This window comes from Sus scrofa, chromosome 12 (assembly GCF_054392235.1).
Source record: "Sus scrofa isolate SSC_HxYL_T2T_F1_AM1 chromosome 12, Sscrofa_HxYL_maternal_Yorkshire_Landrace_v2.0, whole genome shotgun sequence".
Taxonomy (NCBI): Eukaryota; Metazoa; Chordata; class Mammalia; order Artiodactyla; family Suidae; genus Sus; species Sus scrofa.
Window position 1 is genome coordinate 43,024,678 of NC_139394.1, and position 15,386 is coordinate 43,040,063.

The 15,386-nt window shown below is 39.0% G+C and overlaps 1 protein-coding gene across 41 annotated transcripts in view; it reads right to left on the minus strand.

Moving 5' to 3' along the window:
• ACACA (acetyl-CoA carboxylase alpha) overlaps positions 1 to 15,386 on the minus strand; it is a 293,326-nt gene that overhangs the window by 78,052 nt on the left and 199,888 nt on the right. For all 41 annotated transcript variants that reach the window (XR_014820335.1, XR_014820333.1, XR_014820334.1 and 38 more), the window contains 2 exon segments: positions 12,850 to 13,005; positions 10,192 to 10,338 (listed from right to left, as the gene is read on the minus strand). Coding sequence is in view for 34 of the 41 variants with exons in the window: in XM_084982960.1 (XP_084839086.1) it covers positions 10,192 to 10,338; positions 12,850 to 13,005 (303 nt within the window). In the remaining 7 variants the exon portion in view is untranslated.

The window sequence follows — 15,386 nt, forward strand, 5'->3', positions numbered from 1 at the left end:
AAGAAAACTGAAGAAAAAAAAAAATCTCATCATCCTAATGGGTTTCTCAAATTTTAAAGGAACCGATTCTCAGTTTTAGTTATCCGACAACAAATCATATTTATATAAAATTATAAGGAGGAATAAAGATATGAAAATTTAGAATCAAGATTCGCCTTACAGGGAGAAGAATATCAAGAACTATCTTAGTTTGTTGGGGCCTTCGTTTCCTTTCTTAAAAAAGAAATGCTTTGCAGTGATGTGGTATAATGTAAACACGTATATATAGGTTTATACAATATTAATATCTCTACCTGAGAAGTTACTGCTTCAGTGTTTTTCTGGTCTGATGGTTAAATACATATTTATACTTTTAAAGTCAATATTTGTACAATAGACAAGAACAGTGCCTATCAGCTAAATACATATTTAGGACTGTACCACATGTATTACAAACATGTACTAAAATCGAAAGCTTATATTTATACAGAGCCTTTCATCTTGAAGGGGGCTAAAGAGCTTTACAAACATATGTACATAAAAGGACGTGTGCACTGATAGGCAGGCAAGGTATCAATTCAGCTGCTCCCCTCCCCTCTTTCTTCACGCAGTCCGGGGTAGGAACACATGGTGTCAACAGATGCTGGTCTGTAACAGCTGCAAAGATGTGTAACACAATGATCCACGTTGCCACGCACAGTCACTGAAGGAGGGCTTGCAACTTGAGAATAGCAACTGCTCTCCTCCAGTGCAGAAGCACCACAGCCATTTCCAGCTTTGTGTTTTTAAATTATTCTCTCCAAACTCAACTAATCACTTGACAAAATTGAATTTGATACTGGAAATGGTTTCTGAATGCAAAATACTTTCTGTCTGATGATGAAAACTAGGTTGAAAAACGCTTTCCCCTGCCCTTGTTAGATTTAGAGAGACGGGAAAAAAAAGGGTCATGATATTCTGGAGAAATGGTTCAAAATATTCCATCTAAGAATAGCTTTGTCTCAGAGGATTGGGTCATTACTTCAGAAGACAGTCATATTTTCTTCCCATTTAATTAGGACACCATAAGTTTTTCAGTCAAATTACTTTATATGGACGGGTCTATCTGTATTATGCACACAACGGAGATTTTATATTGAAAATTCTGCAATCACCATAGATGCGTACACAAGTGTGACAATGTGATTAGGGATATGGCATTCACTGATTTCTACCTAAGCCCAGTTGTCTTGTATATTAACTTGAAAATAACGCCAAAGGAAATTCCATTGCTGAATCTCCTTGTTTCAGCTTCTCTCTCCCTCCAATGTTTCTACTGCATGAAACCTAGTGAAAAAAACGGCACTCCAGGACTAAGGGCTAAGGAAGCAACAAGGAGGGGCACAGCCTGAAAGGGGCTTGTGAGAGTAGGAGGGTTTATGGTCTAATGAGTTTCAGACTCAGGCTTTGCAGCCCTGGCAGGGCCACAGACTTCTTCCCTGACCACTGTCTTACTACTGCATGGTCTAACCAGGCAGTTCTAGGCACTTACTGCCAGTTACAGGTTCATTAATACAGCCATAAGCCACTTTTTAAAAATATATCTGATTTCAGATTATTTTTGATAAGAGAGCATCCCAATTAGCAGGCTTCCTAGGTAATAGATTATCCACCTGAACCAATTACCTTAAAGTGAGAAAGGGGAGAGGATCAAAAGAATTACTGCCAATAAGTTACGGATAAGTGGAAATAAAATATGTGTTTTCCTTATGCAAGTTCTAAGGAAGCAAATATTTCTTTGGCCACAGTCTGGTCCTGGAATAAACACACGCAAGTGAGGGAGGAGGGAACGGGGAGGAGAAAGCGAGCAGAAGAGAACAGTCTTATTTAACTGTTTTTATGTGGGTAAAATGATTTGTGCCACAGTATTTCCATAAGAAGTGGGACCATTATTTTCCTGTAGAAACACATTTGGTTTGAAAAGTATCACTGGACAGGACGTGAAAATCAAACCGAATGAATTATTCACAACCTCCGATCAGAGGTGATCATTATTTCTGATGCTCCAAACAGTGATTAGGATTCTGCCCTGAGATGTCATTTTCTCGCTGAGTAACACCGGCGATACGGAAAGGCATTATCTATCTGGCCATATACGTATTTTTTTCTCTTGGGAGGACCTTGGTTTAATGTTACTACAACAGATAATAAAAACATGATAATATTAACATTTATTTTGATGGTGCCCATAAATGCCATTAGTCTGACAGGAAGTGTCAACACTAATCATGACCCAAAATTAACACCAAAATTGACATCAACATTAATTGTACTATCAGTGTGAACAGCAGAACACGCAAGTGTGTGTGTGTGTGTGTGTGCATGCACACATACACACCTCTGCTTTCCAAAGCAGCTGCTGTTACTACAAAATGAAACAACAATATTAAGCTCGATAAAGAAATCTGAAGGGAAAGCTAAGGGGCAGAACAGGACAGGAATTTGTTTTCAAGGATGTAAGAGGCATCCATCAACTCTGGCTATGCTGTGGGAAGCAGAAGGGAAACATCTTTGCCGCGGCTGCCTTTCTTCTATCTCCACTCTTTGAGTTCAGGGGTAATAAGATCTTTCTATATGGACTTAAATACAGGTTAGACTGTGGCTGAGAGGTTGAAGCTTTATTTTCCATGCTGAAAGTCTAAAAGTTGACTGTTCCTGATAAAGCCTCCGGTAGCTATTGTTCTACCACTGCTAATGCCAGGAAGAGGTCCATCTTACAAGGCCCCAGGGGCAGAAATACAAAGAATTCTAGAATGTTAAGAGTTGAGACAGACCTAGGCACCATCTGCCTCAGGAAGATGAAAAACACAAAGATCCACAGAGCAGGATTATGAACTTGAGTTTCTTTTGAAACAGGTAAAATGCTACCCTCCCCCCACTTTCTATGTTGGATGAAATATTAAATCTTCACTTTTAACTAGATACTGTCAAAAATAATTATAATTTTAACTCATATTAGACTCTCATGAGAAAAAAATACATCATAAAATATTAGAAAATACTGTATAGGTCTTAAAACGTGTATTGTTAAACCATAAGGCAATGCAATATCTGACTTAATTTGTGCCATTCGGAAAAACCATGCTCAAAAAATGTCAATGTCTTTCCATATTATATTATCTGCTGGATATCATGTTCCATTGCCTCATGTTGTATGATCACATAAAAGAGCTGAAAAACAATTTTCTTAACAGCTGAAAACTCTTTTTTTTCATGCTTGGATAATTCAAAAATGGCTGAACAAACTTACCTCAACCTTTCTAAAAAGTGACAAAAGGATAAGAAAAATATCATTTTTAGAGCAAAAAACTTTCTTCCCAGAGGTAATTCTTTGAAAATGTTACCAAAGATTAGAAATAATCATTTTAAACAGTGAAATTGTTTCTTTCTATGCTATTTTTGTACATGAAACCATAGTAATTTTACACATGTACACATAATGTTTTAATAAACAAACCGATTTTTTTAAAAAATGTAACGGAGCACATACAAGCCAGCAGTATTTGAGAAATGGGGTGGTGGACTAATTGGAGGATAGGGAAATTAACCAAGTTGGCCTACTACAGTTCAGAAAGCCCTGCCCATTAATCATATAAACGAACGCTGAACTCTGATGCTCCACGCTACACCTCATCCTCTGGTGTCATCTGTTGCTGTCCTGGTGTTCATTACTGCCTCTAGTTAGAGCTGTAAAATTTCTTGATGTATACAGTACTATATCACACCCTTTTTGAGTAAAATCTTTCAACTTCAGATGTATGAAAACATTGGCAAGTACATCCTTTTGTTTAAAGGCTATCTTTAGGACTTGCTTTTGAAAGGAACTAAGGAGCCCTTCACAAGCGCTGCTTTGGTCTGCCAAGGGAGGCATTAGGACTTTCAAAGTCAGTCAAGCTCACTGGGCCTTGGTTTGCTACTAATGAAATGAGTCAAAATCAACTAATCCACCTGAGGAGAAATCTCCAGCCCCAATAACAGGCATTAAGATGGACTTCGGAGAAAAGTATACACATCCCAAAAGAACAGAAATTCATTAGAAGTAATTCCAAGGCAGGAAGACCTGGCTTTCAAAATTAGCCTCAATATTTTTCTAATGAGGAACTCAACTTTGGTCCTGAAGATCGTTTCAGACAAAGACTTGTGGCCCAACATGTTCACTTAGAATAAGGATAAAAGAAGAAATGTGCACAATAATTTTAAATAAAACGCACACCATGTATTCCATACTATGTCTTTTTCTGTACTTGAAATTCCTATCTTGCCAGGCCTAAAAAGGATTCAAAATTGGTGTTTTAAAGTAAGCACAAATTATGAATGTTTGTGTGTAAGTGGTGGAATTAATACTCTTCTGCTCAGGATCTCCAAGCACTTACATTCCCTCATCTTCAAGGATAACTGGTGGCAAGCACCATTAGTCTCTTTTTATAACTTGAACAATCAGTGCACAGACCATGATCCTGGTTTTCAGATCCGCTTTTCTCGGGTCTATTTCAGAGCTCATCTTCTGCACACTACAATACAAATATGCCTCTTTTCCAACACATTTCCAAAAGACTGAAATGGACTCAATTTCCACACCCAGCATGAAAAGGTAAACTGATTTCAAAAAGAATGAAACAAAATCACAGCAAAACACATCCAAATTAGCTTCCTACTCATGGAGCTATTCTGAGGTTAAATCGAGTAAAACAATATGCAAAAGCCTACTGTTAAACTAGAGAAATATTTGGGTTTTGTTTGCACGAGAAATGGTCAACCCTTTCCTTACTCAAGCCCACAAACAGAGACATGCTCTCTCCAGTCAGAATTTCAAAGCATAATGGGTTCCACTAGAATTTGAGTCCAAGATAACCCAAGCTATTCCTTTAAGAGCATGGGAAATGTCAACCAAGTGAATTAAGACAGAAGGTTATGGTGGTTTTTCTAAAATAAGGGGCCCTTTGGGTTAAGAGGCCCAGCCTAAGAACTCTCAAAATGGATCTACTAATTAATTTCTTCCCATCTTTTAGACTTATATAAGCTTACCAACTTCCTTTCCCTATCCAACTCCTAAATTTTATTTTTGTTCTTATACTCAAATTAGAGATTTCAAAAGATTATAGCAATATATAAGTGAGATGCAGTGTCAAAACGGTAAGCTTTGTTTAATCTAGCCAGTAAATGCAGGGATATTTGTCAAATCACTCTCCATATCTTTCTCTAAGTTTGAAATATTTTTTAATAAAAAAATTAAAGAGATGCTTATGCCTTGGTGGAACTGGATAACAGTACCTGGCCAACGATTAGATAACAATTAAATATGCGCAAGGCTGAGCAGTTCTAGAACTGAATTCCTAACCCCCACCGTTTCATCCCCCAGAACATAAATCACAACTGAAATCAAGATGCCACTCAACTACACTGCATATAAAATAAAGTCTAACTGATGTCTATCACTGCAAAAAAAAAAAAAAAAGACACCACTCATGAGGCAGCTAGCCTTCCAACTTTAATTTATACTACCTTTTACTTCCTCAATTATCCTCTTTCTAAAGAAAATGTTTCCTTTAAAACTGTACAGCCATGATGTAAGATTCAACAGATCTCCAACCAAAGGGTTAAGAAGGCAATTGCACCTTGTAGGAACACTAGGCAAAGCCTAACCATACCAACTGAATAAAAGGGAAGGATATCGCTGGATTTGCCTCACCAAACAGGGTGATTCAAGAGGCTTGTATGAATGCTAGGCTGCTGAGAAGGAAAAACCCTGACACCTAGTGCCCATCTGAAAAAAACAAAGTCTTGGAGCCACTACTATCCATAAGCGTTGGTAGTGTGTGTGGAGATGAAGACGATCATCCAACTGCCTTCAATTTGTAACATACTTAACTCCCAGAAAGATTTTAAAGAAAAATGTAATGCCATGCAAGAATTCCAGTCTCTAATTACCAATCCTTCTTGAAGGAAACATCCTAAACCTCATTATTACATCTGATTCTAAACATGGCATCTTTGTCTCATCTCGGTTTTTCATTATGACAGGAGTGATGAGAGGGAATGGATAGGTTCATACTATTAAAAAGCCCATGTTATAAAACAGTAGGGAAAACTGGGTCCTAATTTCTATCTGTACTAATTGCTATAAAAGGTGCCTGCCTATCATATCTTTCATCATTACCCAATTTGGAGACTCATTAGCTAGTTCACAGAGTGGTTAAAAGAATGTAATAAAAGAATGCTAATAACAGCTCAGAACAAACAAACACATAGTCTCAAGAAGGCTAGTGTTCTCTTTGTCCTCCTAGGCAAAGTTAAGTTGTTCTCGGACAAGTCGGTTACAGCCGTTGGCTTGATCTGAGCCTGAGCCTTTTCATAACAGGATTTGGTGCGAAAAGCAGCTGCATTGGATTGTGAACTGTTACTCAAAATGTTTCCACCTACAATTACAGCTTCCACCAAATGATCAAAACAGGTTAGCAAACTGGCAGGAAAATGAAAACAATTCCCCCCAAATTGAGAAGTGGTCAAAGTAGAGCTGTGGGTCAGCTGTACTTCTGTATTCAGGCTCAAGCGCACACATTCATCCAGCTGTGTATTTACATACGGTGCCCATCACAGGAGCATGAAATCAGGTTAGTCTATGTTGCAATCACATTTTCCTCAATTTTCATCTTTACCTGAAACTATTTTTTTTAAAAAATCTTAGACAACTCATCTTTGGAGCTATTTGCAAGTAACGGAGTTCACGGATTTGGTCTGTATCCTCTTTATTCCTACTCTAAATTCATCCTAAACGCAATGCCATTCAAATCTGACAATGAGAAAAATGTGTTCTCCTATACCTTTCATCATGCATAAGGTGGCATTCCTTCAGTTACGGCTCTCTTGATGGAGAAGGGACCACTAGGAAAATAAAGGAGATAGTAGCTAACACTGTATCAGAAAAGCTCTCTTTCTCCTGCTTTTAACACGGCCACAATGTTCAAAATGCAGGTCATATCTCTGCTGAAACAGCCAATATTCTTCCTCAAATGACAAACAAGTTACCTAAAACTAAATGGAACTGAATTGTTCCAAGTCCTGGTCCCATCACCATTTTTACCCATTTACTGTCCTGGGAAAAAAAAATAGGGAAGAAAGACTGGCTACCCACATAGCCGATGGTCTGATAAGTACAGGTTTTCTGCCTTTGATTATGGGGAGAAGCATCTCAATTCATGGGGAAACTCTGCAGGAATCCCTTGTTTTACCTGTATTCCTTATATCCATGTGCTTAAGCTTTTAAACCCAGAAACTCCAATCCTTCAAGGTAATGCATTATCACCCACAATGATGACCTGGTGGAGCCGTCACCTTTGGCGAACACCACATTATGATGATTTAATGTCTATGTAGCATCGATGCATTTACATTGAGCCTTGGCTCTTGGAACGTTAACAGGTCAATTTTTTACTCCTTTTTTAATAAAACTATTTCTCAAGGCTCCGTTCAGATGCCCATTCTCTTTGGGATAGGACCGATTTGCTCCCAATCTCATCAGCATGAGCTCTTCTCTTCCCCCTCACATCATTCTTGGGGTGATATGTAGAGTGCCAGGCTCATGACAAACTTGTCTCTTTGGCCAAAGGAAATTAAACTGCAATAGCTGAAAGTCAACTTGCCCTGATAAAACTGGGCTCAGCACAAGGAAATACATCCTCCTGACACCCCGTCATCTCTTAGGCACAGCTGTCCCTCAAGAGTTCTGACTGCTCAAACTCCAGCTTCAGATTGGGCAGTCTCTTAGCGGACATGCTCCATTGTACGTTCAAGCTATTGGTAACAGAGTTTGATACTAATACCTCAACCTCATTCCTGCTGTGCGGTGCCCTCTCATCTAGCTATGGCCACTGGCTGACTTCACCAGCCATTCTGGGCATTAGTCACTAACTGCTCACAAAAGAACATCAGTCTCGCTCCTCCCGAGCCCAGAGACACAGAAACAGCCAGCTAACACTCAGCTTCAATCCTAATCAATCATTTGAAGAAAAGGGGAAGAGAACAAAGAAAACAGGCAACTAAGGAGAGAAAAGAGGAGAACAGGGAAAGAATAAGAACTGACAAAAAGAAAAAAAATTAACTGCTATCACATTTCTAGATTTTTAAAGCAATGGGCAAAGGAAATATGTGGTCCCTGTGCTGACTCTAGTGCTCAGGGCCATCGCCCTCTGCAGCTGTTTAAGACACCCCCTTTCCACCAAGGTTTGCTGAGTCCTAAAAGGGTTAAAAAAAACCTTTAATTTTTTTTTTTTTTATTCGTGTGTGTGTGTGTGTGTGTGTGTGCGTGCGCACGCGAGCACGCGCGTGTGTGGTCTTTGGGTACAGAGTCCCGTATAATAAGACTATTTGTATTCATACTGGCAGAGTAAACACTACATGTTCATGCCCAGGCAGCTCTGTGCTTGTAATTTCAGCAAGAACAGAGCTCTGTCCCTCTGGGACTTCACTATTCCCCCCGTCTCCATTCGCTCAAACACAGAATGAGAGCAGAGAGAAAGCGGGAGAGAAAGATCATGGCATGAGGTTTCACACAGCACTGCAGCTAGCTTTCACGTGGCCAAAAATCTCATTTTGTGTTTTAATTACATTAGTTAAAAGCGTTTTTCTCTCAGCCCCATGTTCACAAGGGCGCCTCCCATTCCTGAAGACTACACTGTTCAATGAATCAGAATTGAAGTCTAGCACAATGAAGCTTTTCTGTGCTGTTGAGGCGTTCACTAAGTAGATGCTACACACGGTGGCATAAACCTCTGCTGCAACTTTGTGTGTTACCAAGTATGTACCCTCTGACTCTTCGTCGAAATTCTACCCATCCTTGCTCGTGTTTTTGCTATTTGTCAAGACATTAGATTAGAACTCCTACAAGTCTGATCCTCTCCATCTGGTCCAATGATTGCATCCATCTTAACACCAAACCATCTACTTCTGGTACCCACTGGTGTACTTACTGAACAGCCACACACCTTGTACGTAATGTAAAAATTTTTTGAAAAAGATACTGCATTAAAATGGGAAAAAAACTGCATTAATCACCAAAGCTCTTACCTTTATGGTGAACACTCACATTGTTACTCCTTCTAAGGAATGAGATTTATCTAGATTATGTGTAAGGTTAAAATAAAAATATATCTCATTTTAGGCTTATTACAATTATTACCATTGTTGTTAAAACTGAACATTAGAAGCATAGTTAAAACCAGGAAGAATCTCAATGCATGAAGGAGGATATTGGGTCTGGGGCAGAATCTGATTTTTATTTTATTTTACTTTTTGGCCCAGGCCATGGCATGAGGAAATCCCCAGGCCAGGGACTGAACCTGAGCCACAGCAGTAACCCAAGCCACAGCAGTGACAACACCGAGTCCTTAACTGTTAGGCCACAGCAAACTCCCAGAATCCGACTTTATATCATTATTAATGGTATACTACAGGAGAAAGGAATTCAAGCTAGAAAATGCATTCTTGGATAACTATCAGACATGGGTTCTCCGTTACTTTTTTTTTCTGTTTAAACCTCTGGTTCTGACTGAGCTGCTTTAAGAACAAAATATTTACTATGCTCACAAGAGCACCAGATCAAATCACCTGAGCATGAAAAACACACCAAAAGACATACACTCATATCCGAATAAGTATCCAAACAACATCAAGCAACACAGTACTTTAAATGCTTTTCTTATAGAAAATCTCAAAATTTCAAACATATACAAAAATAGAGAAAATAATCTAGTCCTATGTATCTATCACCTATCTTCAATTTACAACTCATAACCAATATTGTCTCATCTATACGCTCACATTCACCACCCTACCCCCATTACTTTGAGGCAAATCCTAGACATTAGATCATTTTAATCTGTAACTATTTTAGCATGCATATCCAACAGAAAACAACACTCTTTTTTAAAAAGAAAAATTGTAATAACATTTGAAAGATGAAATACCACTACAACATCTAAAAAATTAATAAGTCCTTAAAATTCAATGTTCTTAGGCTAAAGAATTCTACCAGCAAGAGTACTAATTCTACCCAAAAGACGACCATGCTGCTTAGGCCACTTGGATCTTAATTAATACTATTTAATGACCACCTCCATGGACAGCTATCAGTGGGCACAGAGATAAGAAAGGGGGGAGGGGGATTCAACTACTTGCCTCATTTCCTCCTGGAAGCCTGTTCATGTGGACCAGCTGACCTTGATCATCCAACACGAGCTCAGTGTACGTCAGCATGTCAGAAGGCAGAGGGGGCGGTGGGAGGTATGCTTGAGTGGACATAGACTCCCAGAGTTTGATCAGGGACTAAAGAAGGAGAGACGTTTGACTAATCAGTAACAACTATCATTTCAACATGGACAAAAATAAATATCATGATACGGTCAATGTAGTTTCGCTTTTCCTCTTCCAAGTGTTCTGCCAAGCCCCTACGCGTCAGATCAAATGCTACAGCTCTCATTCTCAATTAAAACAAATTCGTAATTATTTTTCACAAAATGTTTTTTTTACACGCCAAAAATCACTTCTATAACAAGGTCAAACTACTGAGTTATTGAGAATCGGCATAAGAGCATTAACAAGCACAATGGCCCTAATGATATGCCAGGAAAATTAAAATGAAAAACTAAATAAGTAGCATCAATCCCTCTCACAAAAAGGAAGAAAAACCCTCAAGAAACTTGGCCATAGAAGAATGACCAGGAGGGTGATTTAACACCCAACTTACAGAAAGAAAACCCAAGAACACAAGAGTAGAGTCTGCACTAGAGGTTCAGGCAAACTTCTTTCTAGTTTCTGTTCAAAGCTACAGGCCCACACACAGGAATCAGCCCACTGGAGGTGTACACCTGCTTATGACTGTGCAGATGAATTCTGCTCAAATTTGAGAAAACAGACACACCTATCACTTGAAAACCATTTTGATTTCCATTTCCAACTTCATTTTATCAAAACAAATGCTGCATGAAGTGGGAACTGGTTCAGGTGTTTCTTTGCTTGCCTCGAAGCAACACTTAAAGCCAGTATGACTCATTCATACCTATAAGTCCAAATCACTATATTTATGTCTATTCTATAGGAAGAATTATGTAGAATGTGATTTCTGTTTATAGCACTGGCTTTGGGAAACAGAATCAACACTCAACTTCTAGGCTAACAATGCCAGGAATACTGAATGAAGATAGCTATGTTTCAAGAGAGAGAGATCTTGTAAACAAATGGATGTGTAGAGGAAATCTTTTGTATTTCTGAATATCACAGGAATTACAGACTATTTACTAAGACCACATATTTTACTTTATTAAAATTCAAATGTGGTAATACTGGTATTATTGACCAGAAGACTTGGAAAAATCCTATATTTGTAGTTTTTTTTTTTTTTTTTTTAGGACAAATTTAGCATTCTTTTGATACTTTATTCCTTATCTGCTGCATTTTCTGTTGGTGATATACTTTTCTTGCCTTCTATTGATGGAAGAAAAATCTGCAGCCTAGAGATGATTCACCATACAGATCAAAGGAATTTATTTTCATATAGAGGATGAGATTCATAACGTCATATTTTCTCATGCTAGTTTTTATTCGGCGATAATAAATCTCCCACAAAAGAACTGATACTTTAAACCGTATACAGTAAACTCTGTATCCATTTGTACATGGTATATACTGATTCTCATATTAACCTAGGCTATCAGTTAGAGACCCAGGTTATCTTGGAAAATAGGAAAATGAGGCTAGAATTTCAAACCTCTTTTTGATTTGAATACAGGCTGTAGAAACAGACACCTGAATGGAACTCCTCACAGAAGTCACTGTAATCTATCACAGGCATGTCATCCTAGTTTACTCTTTCCTACTCAATAAAGCCTTCTTATTATTTTAATTAAAGTATAGTTGATTTACAATTATTTCTTCATGGAGTTCCCGTCATGGCGCAGTGGTTAATGAATCCGACTAGGAACCATGAGGTTGCGGGTTCAGTCCCTGCCCTTGCTCAGTGGGTTAATGATCCGGTGTTGCCGTGAGCTGTGGTGTAGGTTGCAGACGCGGCTCGGATCCCGCGTTGCTGTGGCTCTGGCGTAGGCCGGTGGCTACAGCTCCGATTCAACCCCTAGCCTGGGAACCTCCATATGCCGCGGGAGCAGCCCAAAGAAATAGCAAAAAGAAAAAATAAATAAATAAATAAATAAATATTATTTCTTCAATTTCTATTGTACGTCAAAGTGACCCAGTCACACCCAGTTCCCTATACTGTTCAGCAGGGTCCCGCTACCAATCCATTCCAGAAATAACAGTTTGCATGCAAAAACCCTGAACTACCTGTCCATTCCACACCCTCTCCCCTCGCCCCAGGAACTCCAAGCCTGATCTTCTTGGCATGATCTGTTTCTGTTTTGTAGGTAGGATCATCTGCGCCATATTTTAGATTCTACCAATAAGTGATATCATATGGCATTTGCCTTTTTCTTTCTGGCTTACTTCACTTAGTATGAGACTCTCTAGTTCCATCCATGTTGCTGCAAACATTGATTATCTTTATCTTTTTTAATGGCTGAGTAGGATTCCATTGTATATATATGTACCACATCTTCAATAGAGGCTTCTACCCTCACCATGCCTCTTGTTAATTCATAAAGAACCATCCAACATCTGAGCTGGCAGTCACAGTCCCAAAAGAGATAGAAATGTGAATATGTCAAGATATTTGTGACCCTTTGGGAGTGCCCTATTCCAGTTTAAGCTGCTCTTGATGAAAATTCAGGAACAATCTTGCCTGTTTGGCACATGTCAAAGCCCCACCCAGTGAGCCACCTTTACCTGCCGAAACATCTCTGGGATATCATATATGTACGTTGTCCCTAAGGACTGTGCCTGGAACCTCTTTGATTGAAGTAGGTCTTTGGTCACATATGGAGTGTTGATTAACATTCCATGTAATGGTCCCTGTTTGTCTCCATATGCCTGAAACATGATCTGCAGGGAAAAAAGATGATAAGCAGAGTTAAAAGAGAGGAAAAAAAATCAGATTGGCTTCCTAGAGGGACTTTTTTTTTTCATAAATGCTATTACTTTTCTTTTTCCTTTTCTTCTTTTTCATGGCTGCACCCATGGCATATGGAGGTTCTTGGGCTAGGTGTTGAATTGGAGCTGCAGTTACCTGCCTATGCCACAGCCAGAGCAATGCCAGATCTGAGCCTCAGCTGAGACCTATGGAAATGTGGGATGCAAGCCGCATCTTCGACCTACGCTGCAGCTTGCAGCAACGCCAGATCCTTAACCCACTGAGTGAGACCAGGGATTAAACCCTATCCTCACAGTCAGATTCTTAACCCGCTTGGCCACAACAGGAACTCAAGAAATGTCATTTCCTTTTTTCTTTTATGGCCGCACCTGAGACATATGGAAGTTCCCAGGCTAGGGGTCTAATCAGAGCTGCAGATGCTGGCCTACACCACAGCCATGGCAACGCTAGGTCTGAGCCACATCTTCGACCTACACCACAGCTCATGGCAATGCCAGATCCTTTAACCCACTGAGCAAGGTCAAGGATCGAACCCACATCCTCGTGGATACTAGTCAGGTTCTTAACTCATTGAGCCACAATGGGAACTCCACACAAGCGCTGTTTGGAGAATTGAGTAGCTAAGATGTGCCTCTTATCTTGGGTACATGGTGCTCTCATCTCTCTACAGATTAACCAACTCCAAAAAATGGTATGGAACCAACCACACATTGCAGGATGCTCTCACACAGCATAAATTTCACATTTCTGAGACTGACAATGCCTGCCTTCTAAAGTGACTTGAATCCCATATCATTCAGAAACGAAGTATGTCAACTAACCAAGTAAGCTGTCCAAGTATTAAGTTGAGGGATAGCTATGCACTAAAGAGAATTCTGTTCCTTCCCCAATGGCAGAAAGCCAGGTCAAGGCTCTACCAGGCCATCTGTACTTTAGTCTATTTGATTAGAAGGTGCTCCATACAAAGCTTCACAGATTTGTGCCACGAGTGCATTTCATCCATCCATCTAGCTAGCTAATTCTTTTTAGTTCATAAGAGACAGCTTGTAGTAAAAATACATACATATATATTTTACTAAATTATATATATTTCCACCGGTATACTATGTCTACAACTAGCAAATAGCTCCTGCAATACTTATATTGTCACATAATAAAATAACACCAGTTTTTAATCATTTTAACTCAAGCATTTCTAAAAGAGTACTTGATATTTCATATAGTTTTATTTGCTTATGAATATTTATGAGGGATGCCATTATTACAATTCAATTAATATTTATTGAGTGCCCAGAAGTTGTATGACTCTAAACTAGGCACTTTATGCATGCGGAGATTCCCAATGCAGTGCACACAAACGGAGATTGGGGTGTGAGGGTATGTGTGTACACTCACGTATACATTCAGGCTTAAAACATACAAGCTTAAGTCTACCATTAATGAATAGATTTGCAGACCCGCTCAACAGGCATCAGAAGAGAATTAAGTACTTTCCTAAATCCTGCGTATATTTCAGCTAAGTGAATCCTTACCCCTTTAGAAGAGAGGAACAAACATGTTCTACTGACTTGTCAATCAGGTCCTACTGTGGGCAAAATTTGTCTCGGTCTGCTTAAAACCTCCCAGTCCTCTTCCACGTGACCAAAGGTGAAAGGCACCAGGTGAGAGGCAGACTTAGCAATGTCTTGGTAATGTGAGAGGTAGAAACAGTAATGTTTTAAGAGATTCAAAGTGTTAATGAGGCCAGGGTGTTAGGACGTGAAGACTGGACTTAGAGGAGAAAACCCAAATCAAAACAAGAATAAAGGAGCAAAAACAGTAGGTTCTTGCAACTACATTCCCATCTATTAGGCAAGACAAGACCTGTAGGTGCAGTTTTGCCAAGGTCTGGAAATAAAGTTAGGCTGGGAATTTAAGCAACAAAACAGTGAGGACTGAGAAAAGGGTTAGAGAAAGCCCTCTTAAGGTACTTTCATTGCTCTATGGTAAACAGTTTGGCTGTTTCTTATAAAATTAAACATACACTTATTATGACCCAATAATTACACTTTTATGTATTTACTTGAAGAAATGAAAAGTACCTATGCAAATATTTATAAATGAATATTTATAGCAGCTTTATTCATAATGGCCCAAACTGAAAAATAAAGTCTCAAATGTCCACTGACAGGTGCATAAATATAAGAATTTTGATATATCCATAAAATGGAACTCTACTAGGCAGTGAAAAGGAAGATACTCATAATCCATGTAACATGGATGAATTCCAAAAACATCACATTGAGCAAAAGAAACCAGACACAAAGTAGTGCATATTGTCTAATTTCACTTA